A 14,954-nucleotide genomic window follows, 5' to 3' on the forward strand; every position below is an offset into this window, starting at 1 on the left:
ATTGGCAGTCGGACCAGGGTGTTACGTTTTCAATTCTGGTTGACGTAAAAAAATATAAACAAAGTTGGCGGTAAAGATGGAGCCCGAAAAGAGCGAATCTTTACCCAGTGATGAAACAAATCAGGAGTACAGAGTACAAGTGACGTCTAAGAAACAAGTCATCGAGCAGATGAATAAATACAAAGACATTTTGAAGACAGCTCTCAGCGGACAGACGGACGTGGCGGAGGACACGAAGCGAGTTTTACTGCAGGAGCTGCTGGCGGTTCGTTACCTCCTGATGCTAATGCTAATGCTACGAACGTTAGCTAACTGTAACGTTTGTCAGACATAACACAGGGATTAGCTAGGATGACCGTGTGCTGTTTTACATAAAAAAGAGGACACTCGGCCGGCCTCGAGACACAAACCCAGACTTCAGGCTTCTCAGAGGTTAATGAACATGCGTTATTATGCCTCAATGGTATAAAAATAACTTATGTCATTAAAATAAAATATGTAACAACCTGTCACAAAATAATCTTTTTTAAATAAATAAATATATATATATGAAATATTGTTCTAAATATGACTTATTCTGTGTCAGCTTCAAAATCCAGCTTCAACTAGATATGTCTTAAAACCTTTTCAGTGTAATAAGATACGGTTTTTTTGTGAGCTTTGAGATCTCCAGCACCTTTATACACTGAAACATATGCGCTAGCTTTGCACACGGTGCACTCCGCCTCCACCTGTCCCGACCCGGACGGTACGTGGGAAGTATTTTCGCAGTTAAACTGTGAAGCTGCACTTAGGCTTTGCATTGTCTGTGCAATGCTGCTCCCTGTCTGATCTGCTCCCTGTATGTGCTCCCTGTCTGATCTGCTCTCTGTCTGATCTGCTCTCTGTCTGATCTGCTCCCTGTATGTGCTCCCTGTCTGATCTGCTCTCTGTCTGATCTGCTCCCTGTATGTGCTCCCTGTCTGATCTGCTCTCTGTCTGATCTGCTCCCTGTATGTGCTCCCTGTCTGATCTGCTCCCTGTAAGTGCTCCCTGTCTGATCTGCTCCCTGTATGCGCTCCCTGTCTGATCTGCTCCCCCACCCCGGACGGTACGTAAAAAGTGGACATGTCCGGGCAAAAGAGGACGTTTGGTCACCCTAGGATTAGCAAACTGTCCCTGTCAAGTATAAACCAACTTTAAGACAGATAAAGACTTTTGTTACCACAAGAACACAGCGTGTCTCTCTCGCTCAGAGAACTTCATGCCAAATCCCATTTGAAGAACGGTGTATTTAATGTTTGCTTTGTTTCACCAGTCATACACACCAGCAAAAGGGTAATAGAGGACAGCCCTTTGTTTACATTAATGTTTATAATGTATTGTAGCTGAATTATGGACATTGTGTTTGATGGGTCTGATGATGGCTGCATTTTCTTGTTCACACTGTGAAAATTAATTTGTATCTGCGCAGAATTTTGAAGCAGCTGTTCAGGACAACGTGTTGGTGAACGGACAGCCTTGGGATGAGGCACCTGATGTCGAAGGTGATTCACTATGCCGGTGTTTCTCAAACCTTTTTAAATAATGTAAACTTTATTAATCTCACAAGGGGAAATTACAATGTTTTCACTCTGTTGTTATTACACACACGCCAACACAGGACTACACACACATGCTCAGTACCTATACATGCACTAATGGAGAGATGTCAGAGTGGGGGGGGGCTGCCCATGGAAAGGCGCCCCGAGCACCTTGGCATTGCCGAGGAGGTGAACTGGCACTTCTCCAGCTACCAGTCCACCACCATGCTTTGATCCGTATGGGGACTTGAACCAGCAACTCTTCAGTTCTCAACCCAGCTACTGAAATACTACATTTCAAATTTGAATCCGTCCCTTAATTCATTCATTATGATAGCATAATTATTTTGGGAATTATGCATGACACGTTTTTAAATTGCAAAGTTTTTACGTAACCCCGGCAGTACTCCAATGTACCCCTAGGGGTACACGTACCCCCATTTGAGAAACACTGCACATTGCCTCTTCTAACTCTATATAATTGGTTTTAAGAGCTTAAGGTAAACATTGCATCCTCCGCCAGTAAAACGTGTTCACGTCATCTCATGTCCAGCTCTATTTAATGAACGGTCTGTGTTCCTCCTTTCTCTCCACCACTACCACTCAGCCGAGGATGAGGATCTGAATCTGCAAAACCTGCTGGACGACGCCATTGTTGAGACCGCCAGGAGGCGGCGTAAGTACCCGAAACAGATCCTGCCCCATGTGGTCCACTCCCTCAAAGCGGAACGTAAAGTCATGGTGGGTGTTGTAGAGTCTTTCTCTTTATTAAGCGCTGATAAATGTTCACTGAAGTGTGTCGATAGTGCTGGATGTGAAACAGTTTTACGGATTAATCACAGTTGATGTTCAGCCTCTCAAATGACTGTTGATCAACTTTACGTGTAGTAAAGGAGTGAGTTAGGAAAAGGTAGAATGAACTCCTCATTCAATACAGGTTTCACTTAATTATCCATTAAAGGTAGTCTGGCTATCACCAAACCAAGCTCAGTAGATTTGAGATTGGTCTGGGGAGTCTGCTCTGTATTGTCTCTGCACAAGAGGCGGGACCGAAGGGCAGAGTGGGCGGGGCTTACCCAGTCTACATTAAAGGGAAAAACACATGTAAATACACATTTAGAAAACAAATAGAACCGAAGGCAATATGACTGCAGTACCCAGAGCTGATCTGTCCTTTGTCCCCTTCTCTGACATCTGTTGCCGTCTGTTTTTTTTTCTTTTTCTTTCAGGAGCTGTATGAGCACGCAGTCAAACCTCAAGAGGTGGTCAAAGATCCGAAACAAGGTTGTTATTTTCTTTATAATTATTTTTTATTTTTTCCATGAAGAAGTAATACATATACCAGCATATTGTGTAATTTCATACTCCACTCAGAGTACAACTCCTGCTAGTAACAGTATTCCTCTACTCCACAGGATCTTAAACCACACTCAGGCATGCTCATACTTTAACTTCATATACACCTCCCCACACAGTTTGTCTCACACACACACACACACACACACACACACACACACACACACGTGCAAACACTTAGTTTCTAGAAGATCCTATCATATTTTGTCTTAGGCCTAGGTTACAGGTTCTTCCTACTTGATAATCAGGAAGAGCTACTTCTCTTTAAGGCGGACAGTTGAAAGTTTCACCCCCTCTGAACGGAAACACCTAAATGTACCAGCGCTTTTTGTTCACCTTGTGAGTTTCAGTCGACTTTGGAGCCAAGTGTGAATACAAAATGTAAAAGAACAAACCAGACACAGTTAGTCCACCCAGTTAGTCTGAATGAATTGCCTCGAAAGTGTCGGAAAAAAATGCCTCGTCATTCAATACCTAGGATGATTACCAAGAGGAAAACTAAGAACAACACATTCAACAACAATGAAGTTGAATACAAAAGCAGAAAATTAAAAAAAATATTTAAGCATACATACGGTATATACATATACAGACACAAATACACATATACATTTACACATACGTACAGTACATATATACATGTGTACACACACACGTACATATACATACATTAAATGGCCAAGGTAGTAGTAGAGCTGAAAAGTAGAGATTTTTGTGCTGTAAAGTTGTACTTTGTTTTTGTTTTATAAAATTGGTATAAAAAAAGTTATTGTTTAGGAACCGGTATCGAAGTCACGGTACTGGTATCAGTACCACTATCAAACCTTTTTGAAGGAGACCCAGCCCTAGTGTGTAACAACACTGTTCTTGTGTGTCTTGTGTATGTGTGTTCGACCAGAGAGCATCATGAACAACCTGCTGACAGCAGCTCCTGGGATGGTGAAGCAGGCCATCCAGGTCATAAAGGTAACACACACACACACCTGAACACACCAAACCAGTTTTATAGATGGATCTAAAGAGGCTTTACTGTGGTGTTAATTTTGTCGGACGAGACTAAACATGTTCGTCAACGACCTTTTTTTACCATGATTAAGACGAGAGACAATGACGGGACTGCACCAATGTCCAAAACACTGAGTAAGACTAAAGTAACTAGAGATGTTCCGATACCAGTATCAGTATCGATATCGCCTCCGATACTGCCTAAAACGCTGGTATCGGTATGTGGAAGTACTGGAGTTTATGCACCGATCCCATACCACATAATAAAGCCCTAAAGAAAATCTACGTTGAAGTAGTTTTTTTATGTTCTTTGTCCGTTATGACTGACAGCCAAACTGGATAATAGAAGAAGGTTCTACAGTGTTTGTTGTTTGTGTTTGTTCATGTTTCCCAAAGAGTTTAACCTGAGCCAGACCAATAACAAAGATAGAAATCATATCACATCCATACAGGGACAGCAGTATACAGATGTTAAAATATAATAAAATATATGACACACCGTTTTGGGATCAGTACTCGTCATCGGCCGATACCCAAGTTCAGGTATCGGGAAGCAAAAAATGGTATTGGACCATCTCTAAAAGTAACATGTATTATTGTTGACAAAAAAGACGAGACAAAAATGTTTTGCATAAAATGAAAACTAAAATAAAATCTCTCTTCATTTTTGTCTACAACCATCTCTACTTTTTCATCATGAGATAGCATATTCAGCTGTTACTGTTCTGGGTGTGTCATAACTATTTGACTGAAATGGTTATCCGAAACAATCTCAGAAGTAATTTGTTATTTAAAAAAAAATTTGACTAAGAGATATTGAATTTTCTTTTGACTAAAACTAAACAAAAAAAGATATGTATATGACTAAAACTATCAAGGACATTGGCTCAAGACTAAGTCTGAATAGGTACAAAATAAAACCACTTTTTTGGGATTTTTTTTTATTTTTTCGTATCAAACAACAAATTCGGGAAAAAGCCGAAGGCCCCCTTAAAATCCTCAAAAAGAAAAGAGCCAAACCCCATGGAATTCAGGAAGGAACGGGCCCAATCAACCCCCCGGGGCCCTCCTTTCCCCGGGAAACAACAAGGACAGGCACCCAAATCAAAAATTTTAGAAAAATTTGCCCCGCCGCAGGGGGCACGGCCGCCCAAAAGAAACATGGGCGGGGCCGAGCCAGAGTGCCCTTTTCCCTTTTCTACCAAAACCACGAAATGGTGAATTGGTAAACTCATTTGGGGCCCAACCCGGGGGCGGAGGATTCTGTTTTTTAAAAACCCTAGGGTTTGCAAAAAACCCTTTGTTTTTTATGGTTTAAAATTTAAGTCTTTAATTATTACTTCAATGAATCGTTAGTTTTTTGGGGGCCTTTTTAAAATATCAGAAAATGGTGAAAAAAATGCCCAATGAGGGGTTTCCTAAAGCCCAAGACGACTCCTCAAAAGTCCCTTTGGGTTTTTTTCCCCCAAATCAAAGATTTTTCAGTTTACTGGGAGGAAGGAAAACCCAGAAAAAAAATTCATTTTTTAAAAAGGGTGAATAGGAAAGTTTTCTGTTATATCCTTTAAAAAAGGATTTTTCTAATAAAAACCCTAACCCCGAAATTTTTTATAAATAAAGTAATTAAAAGTAAAATCTTTTGGTTTTTTAACCCACCAGAAACATTGTCAGTTTTGGGCCTTAGGTGGTCCCCCCCAATACTGTACTGAAGTCTCTTTTATTTTAGGGGCCCTTGTGGGCCCCCAATAAATGTTTTTTGAGTTTTTTTTATATGACCCTTTGTGGTTTCCCAAAAACGGACTGAAAATCTCTTTTATAAGAACCCTTAGGGGTTTCCCCCAATACTGGGACGGAAGTCTTTTTTTAAAAAACCTTAGTGGTCCCTAATACTGTATCTGAAGTCTCTTTTATATAGACCTTAGTGGTCCCTAATACTGTATCTGAAGTCTCTTTATATAGACCTTAGTGGTCCCTAATACTGTATCTGAAGTCTCTTTATATAGACCTTAGTGGTCCCTAATACTGTATCTGAAGTCTCTTTATATAGACCTTAGTGGTCCCTAATACTGTATCTGAAGTCTCTTTTAATAGACCTAGTGGTCCCCTAATACTGGTATCTGAAGTCTCTTTTATAGACCTTAGTGGGTCCCCTAATACTGTATCTGAAGTCTCTTTTATATAGACCTTAGTGGTCCCTAATACTGTATCTGAAGTCTCTTTTTATAGACCTTAGTGGTCCCTAATACTGTATCTGAAGTCTCTTTTATATAGACCTTAGTGGTCCCTAATACTGTATCTGAAGTCTCTTTTATATAGACCTTAGTGGTCCCTAATACTGTATCTGAAGTCTCTTTATATAGACCTTAGTGGTCCCCTAATACTGTATCTGAAGTCTTTTATATAGACCTTAGTGGTCCCCTAATACTGTATCTGAAGTCTCTTTATATAGACCTTAGTGGTCCCTAATACTGTATCTGAAGTCTCTTTTATATAGACCTTAGTGGTCCCTAATACTGATCTGAATCGTCTTTTATAAGACCTTAGTGGTCCCCTAATACTGTATCTGAAGTCTTTTATATAGACCTTAGTGGTCCCTAATACTGTATCTGAAGTCTCTTTTATAATAGACCTTAGTGGTCCCCTAATACTGGATCTGAAGTCTCTTTTATATAGACCTTAGTGGTCCCCTAATACTGTATCTGAAGTCTCTTTATATAACCTTAGGGGTCCCCATACTGTACCTGAAGTCTCTTTTATATAGACCTTAGTGGTCCCTAATACTGTATCTGAAGTCCTTTTATATGACCTTAGTGGTCCCTAATACTGTATCTGAAGTCTCTTTTTATATAGACCTTAGTGGTCCCTAATACTGTATCTGAAGTTCTCTTTTATATAGACCTTAGTGGTCCCTATATACTGTATCTGAAGTCTCTTTTCATATAGACCTTATGGGTCCCCTAATACTGTTCTGAAGTCTCTTTTATATAGACCTTAGTGTCCCCTAATACTGTATCTGAAGTCTCTTTTATAGACCTTAGTGGTCCCTAATACTGTATCTGAAGTCTCTTTTATATAGACCTTAGTGGTCCCTAATACTGTATCTGAAGTCTCTTTTATATAGACCTTAGTGGTCCCCTAATACTGTATCTGAAGTCTCTTTTATATACCTTAGGGTCCCCTAATACTGTATCTGAAGTCTCTTTTATATAGACCTTAGTGGTCCCCTAATACGTATCTGAGTCTCTTTTATATAGACCTTAGTGTCCCTAATATGTATCTGAAGTCTCTTTTATATAGACCTTAGTGTCCCCTAATACTGTATCTGAAGTCTCTTTTATATAGACCTTAGTGGTCCCCTAATACTGTATCTGAAGTCTCTTTTATATAGACCTTAGTGGTCCCCTAATACTGTATCTGAAGTCTCTTTATATAGACCTTAGTGGTCCCTAATACTGTATCTGAAGTCTCTTTTATATAGACCTTAGTGGTCTCCTAATACTGTATCTGAAGTCTCTTTATATAGACCTTAGTGGTCCCCTAATACTGTATCTGAAGTCTGTTTATATAGACCTTAGTGGTCCCTAATACTGTATCTGAAGTCTCTTTTATATAGACCTTAGTGGTCCCCTAATACTGGATCTGAAGTCTCTTTTATATAGACCTTAGTGGTCCCTAATACTGTATCTGAAGTCTCTTTATATAGACCTTAGTGGTCCCCTAATACTGTACCTGAAGTCTCTTTTATATAGACCTTAGTGGTCCCTAATACTGTATCTGAAGTCTCTTTATATAGACCTTAGTGGTCCCTAATACTGTATCTGAAGTCTCTTTTATATAGACCTTAGTGGTCCCCTAATACTGTATCTGAAGTCTCTTTTATATAGACCTTAGTGGTCCCTAATACTGTATCTGAAGTCTCTTTTATATAGACCTTAGTGGTCCCCTAATACTGTATCTGAAGTCTCTTTTATATAGACCTTAGGGGTCCCTAATACTGTATCTGAAGTCTCTTTTCTATAGACCTTAGTGGTCCCCTAATACTGTATCTGAAGTCTCTTTTATATAGACCTTAGTGGTCCCTAATACTGTATCTGAAGTCTCTTTTATATAGACCTTAGTGGTCCCCTAATACTGTATCTGAAGTCTCTTTATATAGACCTTAGTGGTCCCTAATACTGTATCTGAAGTCTCTTTTATATAGACCTTAGTGGTCCCCTAATACTGTATCTGAAGTCTCTTTTATATAGACCTTAGTGGTCCCCTAATACTGTATCTGAAGTCTCTTTTATATAGACCTTAGTGGTCCCCTAATACTGTATCTGAAGTCTCTTTATATAGACCTTAGTGGTCCCCTAATACTGTATCTGAAGTCTCTTTATATAGACCTTAGTGGTCCCTAATACTGTATCTGAAGTCTCTTTATATAGACCTTAGTGGTCCCCTAATACTGTATCTGAAGTCTCTTTATATAGACCTTAGTGGTCCCTAATACTGTATCTGAAGTCTCTTTTATATAGACCTTAGTGGTCCTCTAGTACTGTATCTGAAGTCTCTTTATATAGACCTTAGTGGTCCCTAATACTGTATCTGAAGTCTCTTTATATAGACCTTAGTGGTCCCCTAATACTGTATCTGAAGTCTCTTTTATATAGACCTTAGTGGTCCTCTAGTACTGTATCTGAATTCTCTTTTATATAGACCTTAGTGGTCCCCTAATACTGTATCTGAAGTCTCTTTTATATAGACCTTAGTGGTCCCCTAATACTGTATCTGAAGTCTCTTTTATATAGACCTTAGTGGTCCCTAATACTGTATCTGAAGTCTCTTTTATATAGACCTTAGTGGTCCCTAATACTTTATCTGATGTCACATTGGGAAAAACCCCACAAACGTCAAAAGGTGCAGAAAAAGATCAGTGAAAGTGACAAAAGATCTTGGAGAAAATGGACAACAATGTCGGGAAACAGTGAAAAAAAAAAAGACAACAAAAAAGTTTTCATTTTAAATTTTGACCCAGAGAAACAAAAAGTTGCATGGTTGACAAGGCAACACACTGATGCTTTTAACTGCTCTTTGATGGTCAGTCAGTCCCTAACAGGTCCTGGTCAGCTGCTACCGCCGGTGTCATGTGACTCCTTCTTCTCTAACAGCAGCGGAATTGAAAAGTGAAAAGAAAGCTGAAGTGAAACAGTCTTCTACCTAGGTTTATTTTAAACTTCTCCAGACTAGATGCCCAGTCCACAAATACAGTAACTCTTTGTGTGGTCGGACAGAGCCCGCGTGCAGGATATCTTCCTGTTTCTTTATATTTTTAATGTGAATGTGTAATGTCTGTGATGTCAGACTTTGATTTTTCCGGCCAGTCTTCTCTGAAGAATAGCAGGAATGATCTCCTCTGTGAAGGATGTGAGGTAAGATCCCACTGATGCTGTGTTATAGTATCATCATCATCATCATCATCATCATCATCATCATCATCATCATCATCATCATCATCATTCTGGTTTAACCTGCAGCCGATCCCACAGAGAGGTCAAAGATTAAGGTGGTGCTAACAGACAGAGGGTGATCTCTGTAGTCACCACAGGTTTGTTTTATGTATGAGAGTTCAGAGTGAATGGCATAACAATGAAAATGGAAATGTGGTTCCATGGGTTAACAGTTCAAAACTACAAAAATGGCACTTCCTGATTGAATGACTAGAATACTGATAAAGATGTTTTGCTAAAAATCCCCGATGCCGTTTGGCTCGGCTCAGCTTGTTTCTCTGATAACTTCAGATCCAGACTTCCGATGACTATAATCCTTCATCCAGTTAAAGACCTAGATCTCTTAATGTGTGTCGTAAAAATGTGGCTTGAATCTGTCAATTTATGACAACTTCCGACAGAGAACCACAACACTGACACATGCACAAAAGGGGATATGATGCCATTTACAGGCAACCAAATGTTATGGAGCGTTACCTTGGAAGAAAACGACCAATTTCTCTGGGTTTGAACATTGTTGGAGACATTTTGGATAACGTAAGCTTACAACTCGACAACGTAACACAGGTGTAGTTGTTTTTAGACATTTGAATGTTTTTCAGGGTCCGGAGGATGAAGGCAGGAGGCTGAAGAGAGAGAAGAACAGAGTCTCGGCTCAGAAGAGCCGGAAGAGACAAATACAGAGAGCTGACCTTCTGCATGAGGTACTGCAGGTGTGTGTGTGTGTGTGTGTGTGTGTGTGTGTGTGTGTCTGTCTGTCTGTCTGTCTGTCTGTCTGTCTGTCTGTCTGTTGTCTGTCTGTCTGCATGCTCTTATACTTCCACCTTTGTGAGGACCAATTATAGACTCAGAGAGTGAGGACAAAGTTTTCTGTTCCTCACTAAGAGTTATGCACTTCTATAAATATGTAGATCAAAAAACACACCAGCTTTGTTAAAAATGAGCAAATTTATTACTGCAGAGGCAGAAATATATTGAAATTAAGTTCTGATTAAGCGGACGTCTCAATCCCAATAAAAGACATCCCACATGGTATCGGGAATACATTTTTTTCAAACTAAGAACTTCTTGGAATTGTTTCTGTAGATAACATCCCAGAGTACGGTCTAGACCTGCTCTTTAATGAAAGCCCAATGAGATAACTGTTGTTGTGATATGGCACTACATAAATTAATTTAATTTAATTGAACTCTGCAGATCCACTGAAGACATCTGTTGTCAGTGTAATCTCATTTTGATGTGTCAAGTTTAGGGGCTCCGCTTTATGGTCAGGATGAGAGTAGGAAAACAGAATGTGTACCGAGCATGGGTGGTTTTAGACCCTTTTTAGGGGATTACCGCTGTATCCTAGAATTGGCCCTGATCCCGAGTATATCTGCACTACATGTAACAGAATCTAAACCTCTAAGTGATGAAATGCCCTCTTAAACCCGTCATTGTTTCATTCATCATTCCTGCCTTTCTTCTTCTCTCCTCCCTTTTCTGTTCCTCGTCCTCCTCCAGGCCTGCGAGCAGTTGGAGCAGAGGAACCGGAAGCTGAAGAGAGAGGTATCTACAACATGTATTCATCTTGGATATTCTTTTCCAGTTCATTTGAACAGGGACAGATGCTACGACAGACATGTGTGCATGTGTACAAAAAGATGTGAGTGAGGACCCCTGGTACTCCTGGTCCCTGAGCCCGGTAGGCCCGTTCAGTAATCTGTTAGATCATATCGACAGGTTCTTCTTCAGTGTTCTTCTGCCGTCACCATACACTGCACTAGTGTGCATTTCATTTCATGTTACACAACAAATCGTTACTTCATCTGTGAACCCTTATGTAGTTTGCAAAAGACACGGAAGGCATTAAACAACTTTTATAAACAACCTGAACAGGCGAGAGACCGAGATCAAAATGAACCCCAGGAGGAAAGTAAATCTCTGCTTGTTGATTCCTCTGCAGGTGGACTCTCTGTCGGAGGAGCAGCGCCTGCTGTCCGAGACTCTCAGGGCCCATGAGCCCTTCTGTCCCATCATGCATTGCTCCTTTGCCTGCTCCACGTCGCCCAGCCTGCGGCCGGACGCCACGGCAGCACGCTGTGTCTGAGGCATCGAGTAACGTTTCTGTCTGCAGTGATGAGCGGTGTCACTTTATGTCTGAAGCAGAGATCCTCAACAGGGGCCCGGGGCGTCTTCAGAGTTACTGCAGGGGGGGGCACCAAATTATTGTTCATTTATTTGAAAGTTATGTCTTAACATGAATCATATTCTTAGCAAATTTAAATCAGCTGATTGTAAAAAAAAAAAAGAAAAAAAATGATAGACTTACTGACCTATAGGTAAGGTAGCCCTCCACAGATCCAGTTCATCCCACTGAGCCACATGTATCTGTAACTTATTATTATTTTAATAGCTTAGTATTCTATGCGCTTAGTATTCTATGCACCTAACAATAATATATTATGTAATAATGTATTCTAGCTCTGTAAAGGCTTGAGGCCTGCGCGGCCTCTCTTTCAGTTAAGGGGTCCTTGTCTTAAAATCTGTTGAAGACCCCTGGTCTGAAGCAACCAGTTATGATTCTGCCCTCAGTGATGAGCAGTATAACTTCCTGTCTAAAGATCAGCCCCCGCTTACATCCAGGACACGGTCAAACCCTCCACCCACCCTACACCCACCCCGCTCTGCACCGGCCGACCTCTGCTGCCTGCTCACAGCGAGGGACCCCCGATCACTCGATGAAATCCAGACTGTTAGCTGTCCTGGCTCCTAACTGGAGGAATGAGCTCTCCATGGATATCAGGACGGCCTGGAAGCATCCGTACACATCTTCAGCCGCAAGCTAAACACACAACTCTATTCCAAAACGTCTAAAACCTTGGATAAAAAAATGAATACAAATAAAAAAATTACAGTTGCACTTTCAAATGGCTCTTTGTAGTTGTGTTTATTTCAAGCTAATGTTACTTGTACTGTCTTGTTGTTGGGAAATTATACCTTCAAGGTTGAAAGCACTTTATTGTGTAAGATTATGTTAAAAAAAAAAATCAAACTACTCCCGTGTGATGCATCAGTGAACCAACAGAGGGCACTGTTCACCATGGGGTGGGGGGGGGGGGGGGGGAAGCTGTGCATAATCTTAGTGAAGAGTGTCCTCTGCTGGCTAAAGCTTTTATTCTGCAGCTCATGTCAGTATATGTAAAGTCTAATTCCTGACACACATGCCCCCCCCCCCCAGATCCCCAGACCCAATTAAAATGATAAACACAACACAAAAGTTTATTATCAATATCATTATTAATGTTACTTGTTTTTACTTCATTATTTTCCTGACAAACATCAAAATAAACTGCAGTGGCAAAGGCACCTTGCATTTGAAAAATAAAGTTGTTTGTAAAGTTGCAGCAAATTAGATTTTTTTTTAAATGATCTAGACTATATTGGATACTATTATGACATTTTCAGGTTTTATTTATTTATTTATATTTAAAAGAAAAACAGCAACATGCATTTTGCTCTTAAACACTCGTGCGCGCCACATCCCAACACTGAAATCTTCATAAAGGGTCTAGTAATTGCGAGTGTTTAAATGTTAAAAAATAATGTATTGATGTTTGGTGATAAATGCCACAACTTGGCGGGCTTGGACCCAGAAATGTAGAGACGTGGAGGCAGTGAGAAGATTATTAAACCTTGTGTTGTGTTGTCTTCCCGTCAACCATGCAACTATTTTGTTTTTCCGTGTCAAAATTTAACATTTTGGTCCCAATGGTTTTGTCACATTTTCCTGATGATTTTGAAGCTTTTTTCCAATTTTTCACATCACTTTTTCTGATGTTTTTTGTCTGTACTTTTCAGTGCTTTGTTATGGGACTTTTTTCATTTGAAAAAATAGCCCAAATTTCTGATATAGAAACTTTAAAAAAAAAAGAAAAAGGGTCAAAATTGACCTGAGGACAACACACAAAGAAAGCCCAGACACTAAATACACAAGGTGACGAGGGTGGTAACCAGGGACAGGTGAAATGAGGACTGATGAACAGCTGGAACACATCAGGGCGGGGCAGACAATCACAGAGGCGGGAAAACACACAAGGTAGGAAGTAAAACACGACATGACACAGGAGACATGACACTACAAAGTAAAACATGAAAACAGAGGTATGGAAACATGAGGCCCTCGTCTCGCATTGCCAGACCCTCCTCCACAGCTCTTTTCCTAAACCCAACTGTCCCTTTTGTTGTAGGAATCAGAGATTGTCCGTCCCACATGCAGAGACAGCAGGCAGAAGGTGAGCTTGAATTTTTAATAAAACAAAAGCCATTCAAACAAAAGGTGTCCCAAATACTGCAAGCAAAGAAATCCAAAACGTAGGAGAAATAAAAACAGGAATCACAGGAAACAGGAGTACCGAGGCAATAACAGGTACACACACACACACACACACACACACACACACACCAAAATCCAAAACAGAAATGATAACCTGACACTAGACAAAGGAAACAGAGATTAAATAACAGGTAACGTGGAAACAAGAGACCGGTGACACAAAGGCTACGAACAGGTGTAACACATCGGGACGGGGCAGACAATCGTACAGGAGGGACAACACAACACAGGAAGTAACACAAAATGAGACAAGACAGAAAAAACAGACTACAAAAATAAAACAGGAAACCGAACAAATACACAATCATAAACCCTTTCTTGTCCCATTCTTCTTTTCCTAAACTCAACCGTCCCGTTCTTCTTTTCCTAAACCCAACTGTCCTGTTCTTCTTTTCCTAAACCCAACTGTCCCATTCTTCTTTTCCTAAACCCAACTGTCCCGTTCTTCTTTATCTAAACCCAACTGTCCTGTTCTTCTTTTCCTAAACCCAACTGTCCCGTTCTTCTTTTCTTAAACCCAACCGTCCCGTTCTTCTTTTCTTAAACCCAACTGTCCCATTCTTCTTTTCCTAAACCCAACCGTCCTGTTCTTCTTTATCTAAACCCAACTGTCCCATTCTTCTTTTCCTAAACCTAGTTGTCCCTGATGTCCCTGTCATCATAACTATGTCTGAAATTGTTTAGATGTCTCTTATTGGGCGTGCTCCTGTGTACAGGGGGGTCTCAGCAGCGTGCCCCCTGTGTCATCTCTTGCAGCTTGGCTGATCCAGGGACCATCATCCAATCAGAGCCTTCGTCGCCCAGTGTAACTGTATTTCCTTTTGTTGCAGTAAATGGTTGAATCTGTGAAAAGTGTTCCTGACTGAATAGTTATAGTTAATCATTTAAAAAGTGTATAAAACACAGAAAAACAGAAATATGGCACGAACAGAAGCCAAATAAGACTCATATTTTTTTTGATACTTGAGATATACAGTGTATACATATTTTTATTTTTCAAAAACCAAAAGAAGTTGTCGAGATGTCACCAGAAAACAAAGTGATGAATAAAGTCAGCATTCTGGTAACTGATGTATGGAAACCTTAATTGTGTCACACGTTTCCTGTGATTGTGGACCAGCATCATGATTTGTGTCCTTCTGGGATGTTACCTCATGTTACTGACAC

At 40.3% G+C, this 14,954-nt stretch overlaps 2 protein-coding genes across 2 annotated transcripts; both read left to right on the forward strand.

The window, feature by feature from the left end:
• The first annotated feature begins 16 nt into the window (after positions 1-16).
• On the forward strand, positions 17-5,144 carry nsl1 (NSL1 component of MIS12 kinetochore complex). Its single transcript, XM_032543617.1, has 6 exons — positions 17-265; positions 1,454-1,526; positions 2,170-2,303; positions 2,792-2,846; positions 3,817-3,884; positions 4,878-5,144. Exons 1-6 carry the CDS (start codon positions 77-79, stop codon positions 5,142-5,144), a joined length of 786 nt encoding a protein of 261 aa, XP_032399508.1. The 5' UTR covers positions 17-76.
• Positions 5,145-9,166: 4,022 nt separating this feature from the next.
• Positions 9,167-11,608, forward strand: batf3 (basic leucine zipper transcription factor, ATF-like 3). Its single transcript, XM_032542808.1, has 4 exons — positions 9,167-9,334; positions 10,015-10,116; positions 10,916-10,960; positions 11,358-11,608. The coding sequence occupies exons 1-4, from the start codon at positions 9,251-9,253 to the stop codon at positions 11,499-11,501; spliced, it is 375 nt and encodes a 124-aa protein (XP_032398699.1). The 5' UTR covers positions 9,167-9,250; the 3' UTR covers positions 11,502-11,608.
• The last annotated feature ends 3,346 nt before the right edge of the window (positions 11,609-14,954 follow it).

Source organism: Etheostoma spectabile, chromosome 18 (genome assembly GCF_008692095.1).
Source record: "Etheostoma spectabile isolate EspeVRDwgs_2016 chromosome 18, UIUC_Espe_1.0, whole genome shotgun sequence".
Classification (NCBI taxonomy): Eukaryota; Metazoa; Chordata; class Actinopteri; order Perciformes; family Percidae; genus Etheostoma; species Etheostoma spectabile.

What these genes read in the sequence shown, in the direction of transcription:
- nsl1 (XM_032543617.1), top strand. Translation starts at nt 77, where the DNA reads ATGGAGCCCGAAAAGAGCGAATCTTTACCCAGTGATGAAACAAATCAG. An exon ending in AAGCGGAACGTAAAGTCATG is followed by an intron (nt 2,304 to 2,791) that starts GTGGGTGTTGTA and finishes TTTTTCTTTCAG; the next exon opens with GAGCTGTATGAGCACGCAGT. An exon ending in GGTCAAAGATCCGAAACAAG is followed by an intron (nt 2,847 to 3,816) that starts GTTGTTATTTTC and finishes GTGTTCGACCAG; the next exon opens with AGAGCATCATGAACAACCTG.
- batf3 (XM_032542808.1), top strand. Translation starts at nt 9,251, where the DNA reads ATGTCTGTGATGTCAGACTTTGATTTTTCCGGCCAGTCTTCTCTGAAG. An exon ending in TCCTCTGTGAAGGATGTGAG is followed by an intron (nt 9,335 to 10,014) that starts GTAAGATCCCAC and finishes AATGTTTTTCAG; the next exon opens with GGTCCGGAGGATGAAGGCAG. An exon ending in ACCGGAAGCTGAAGAGAGAG is followed by an intron (nt 10,961 to 11,357) that starts GTATCTACAACA and finishes ATTCCTCTGCAG; the next exon opens with GTGGACTCTCTGTCGGAGGA.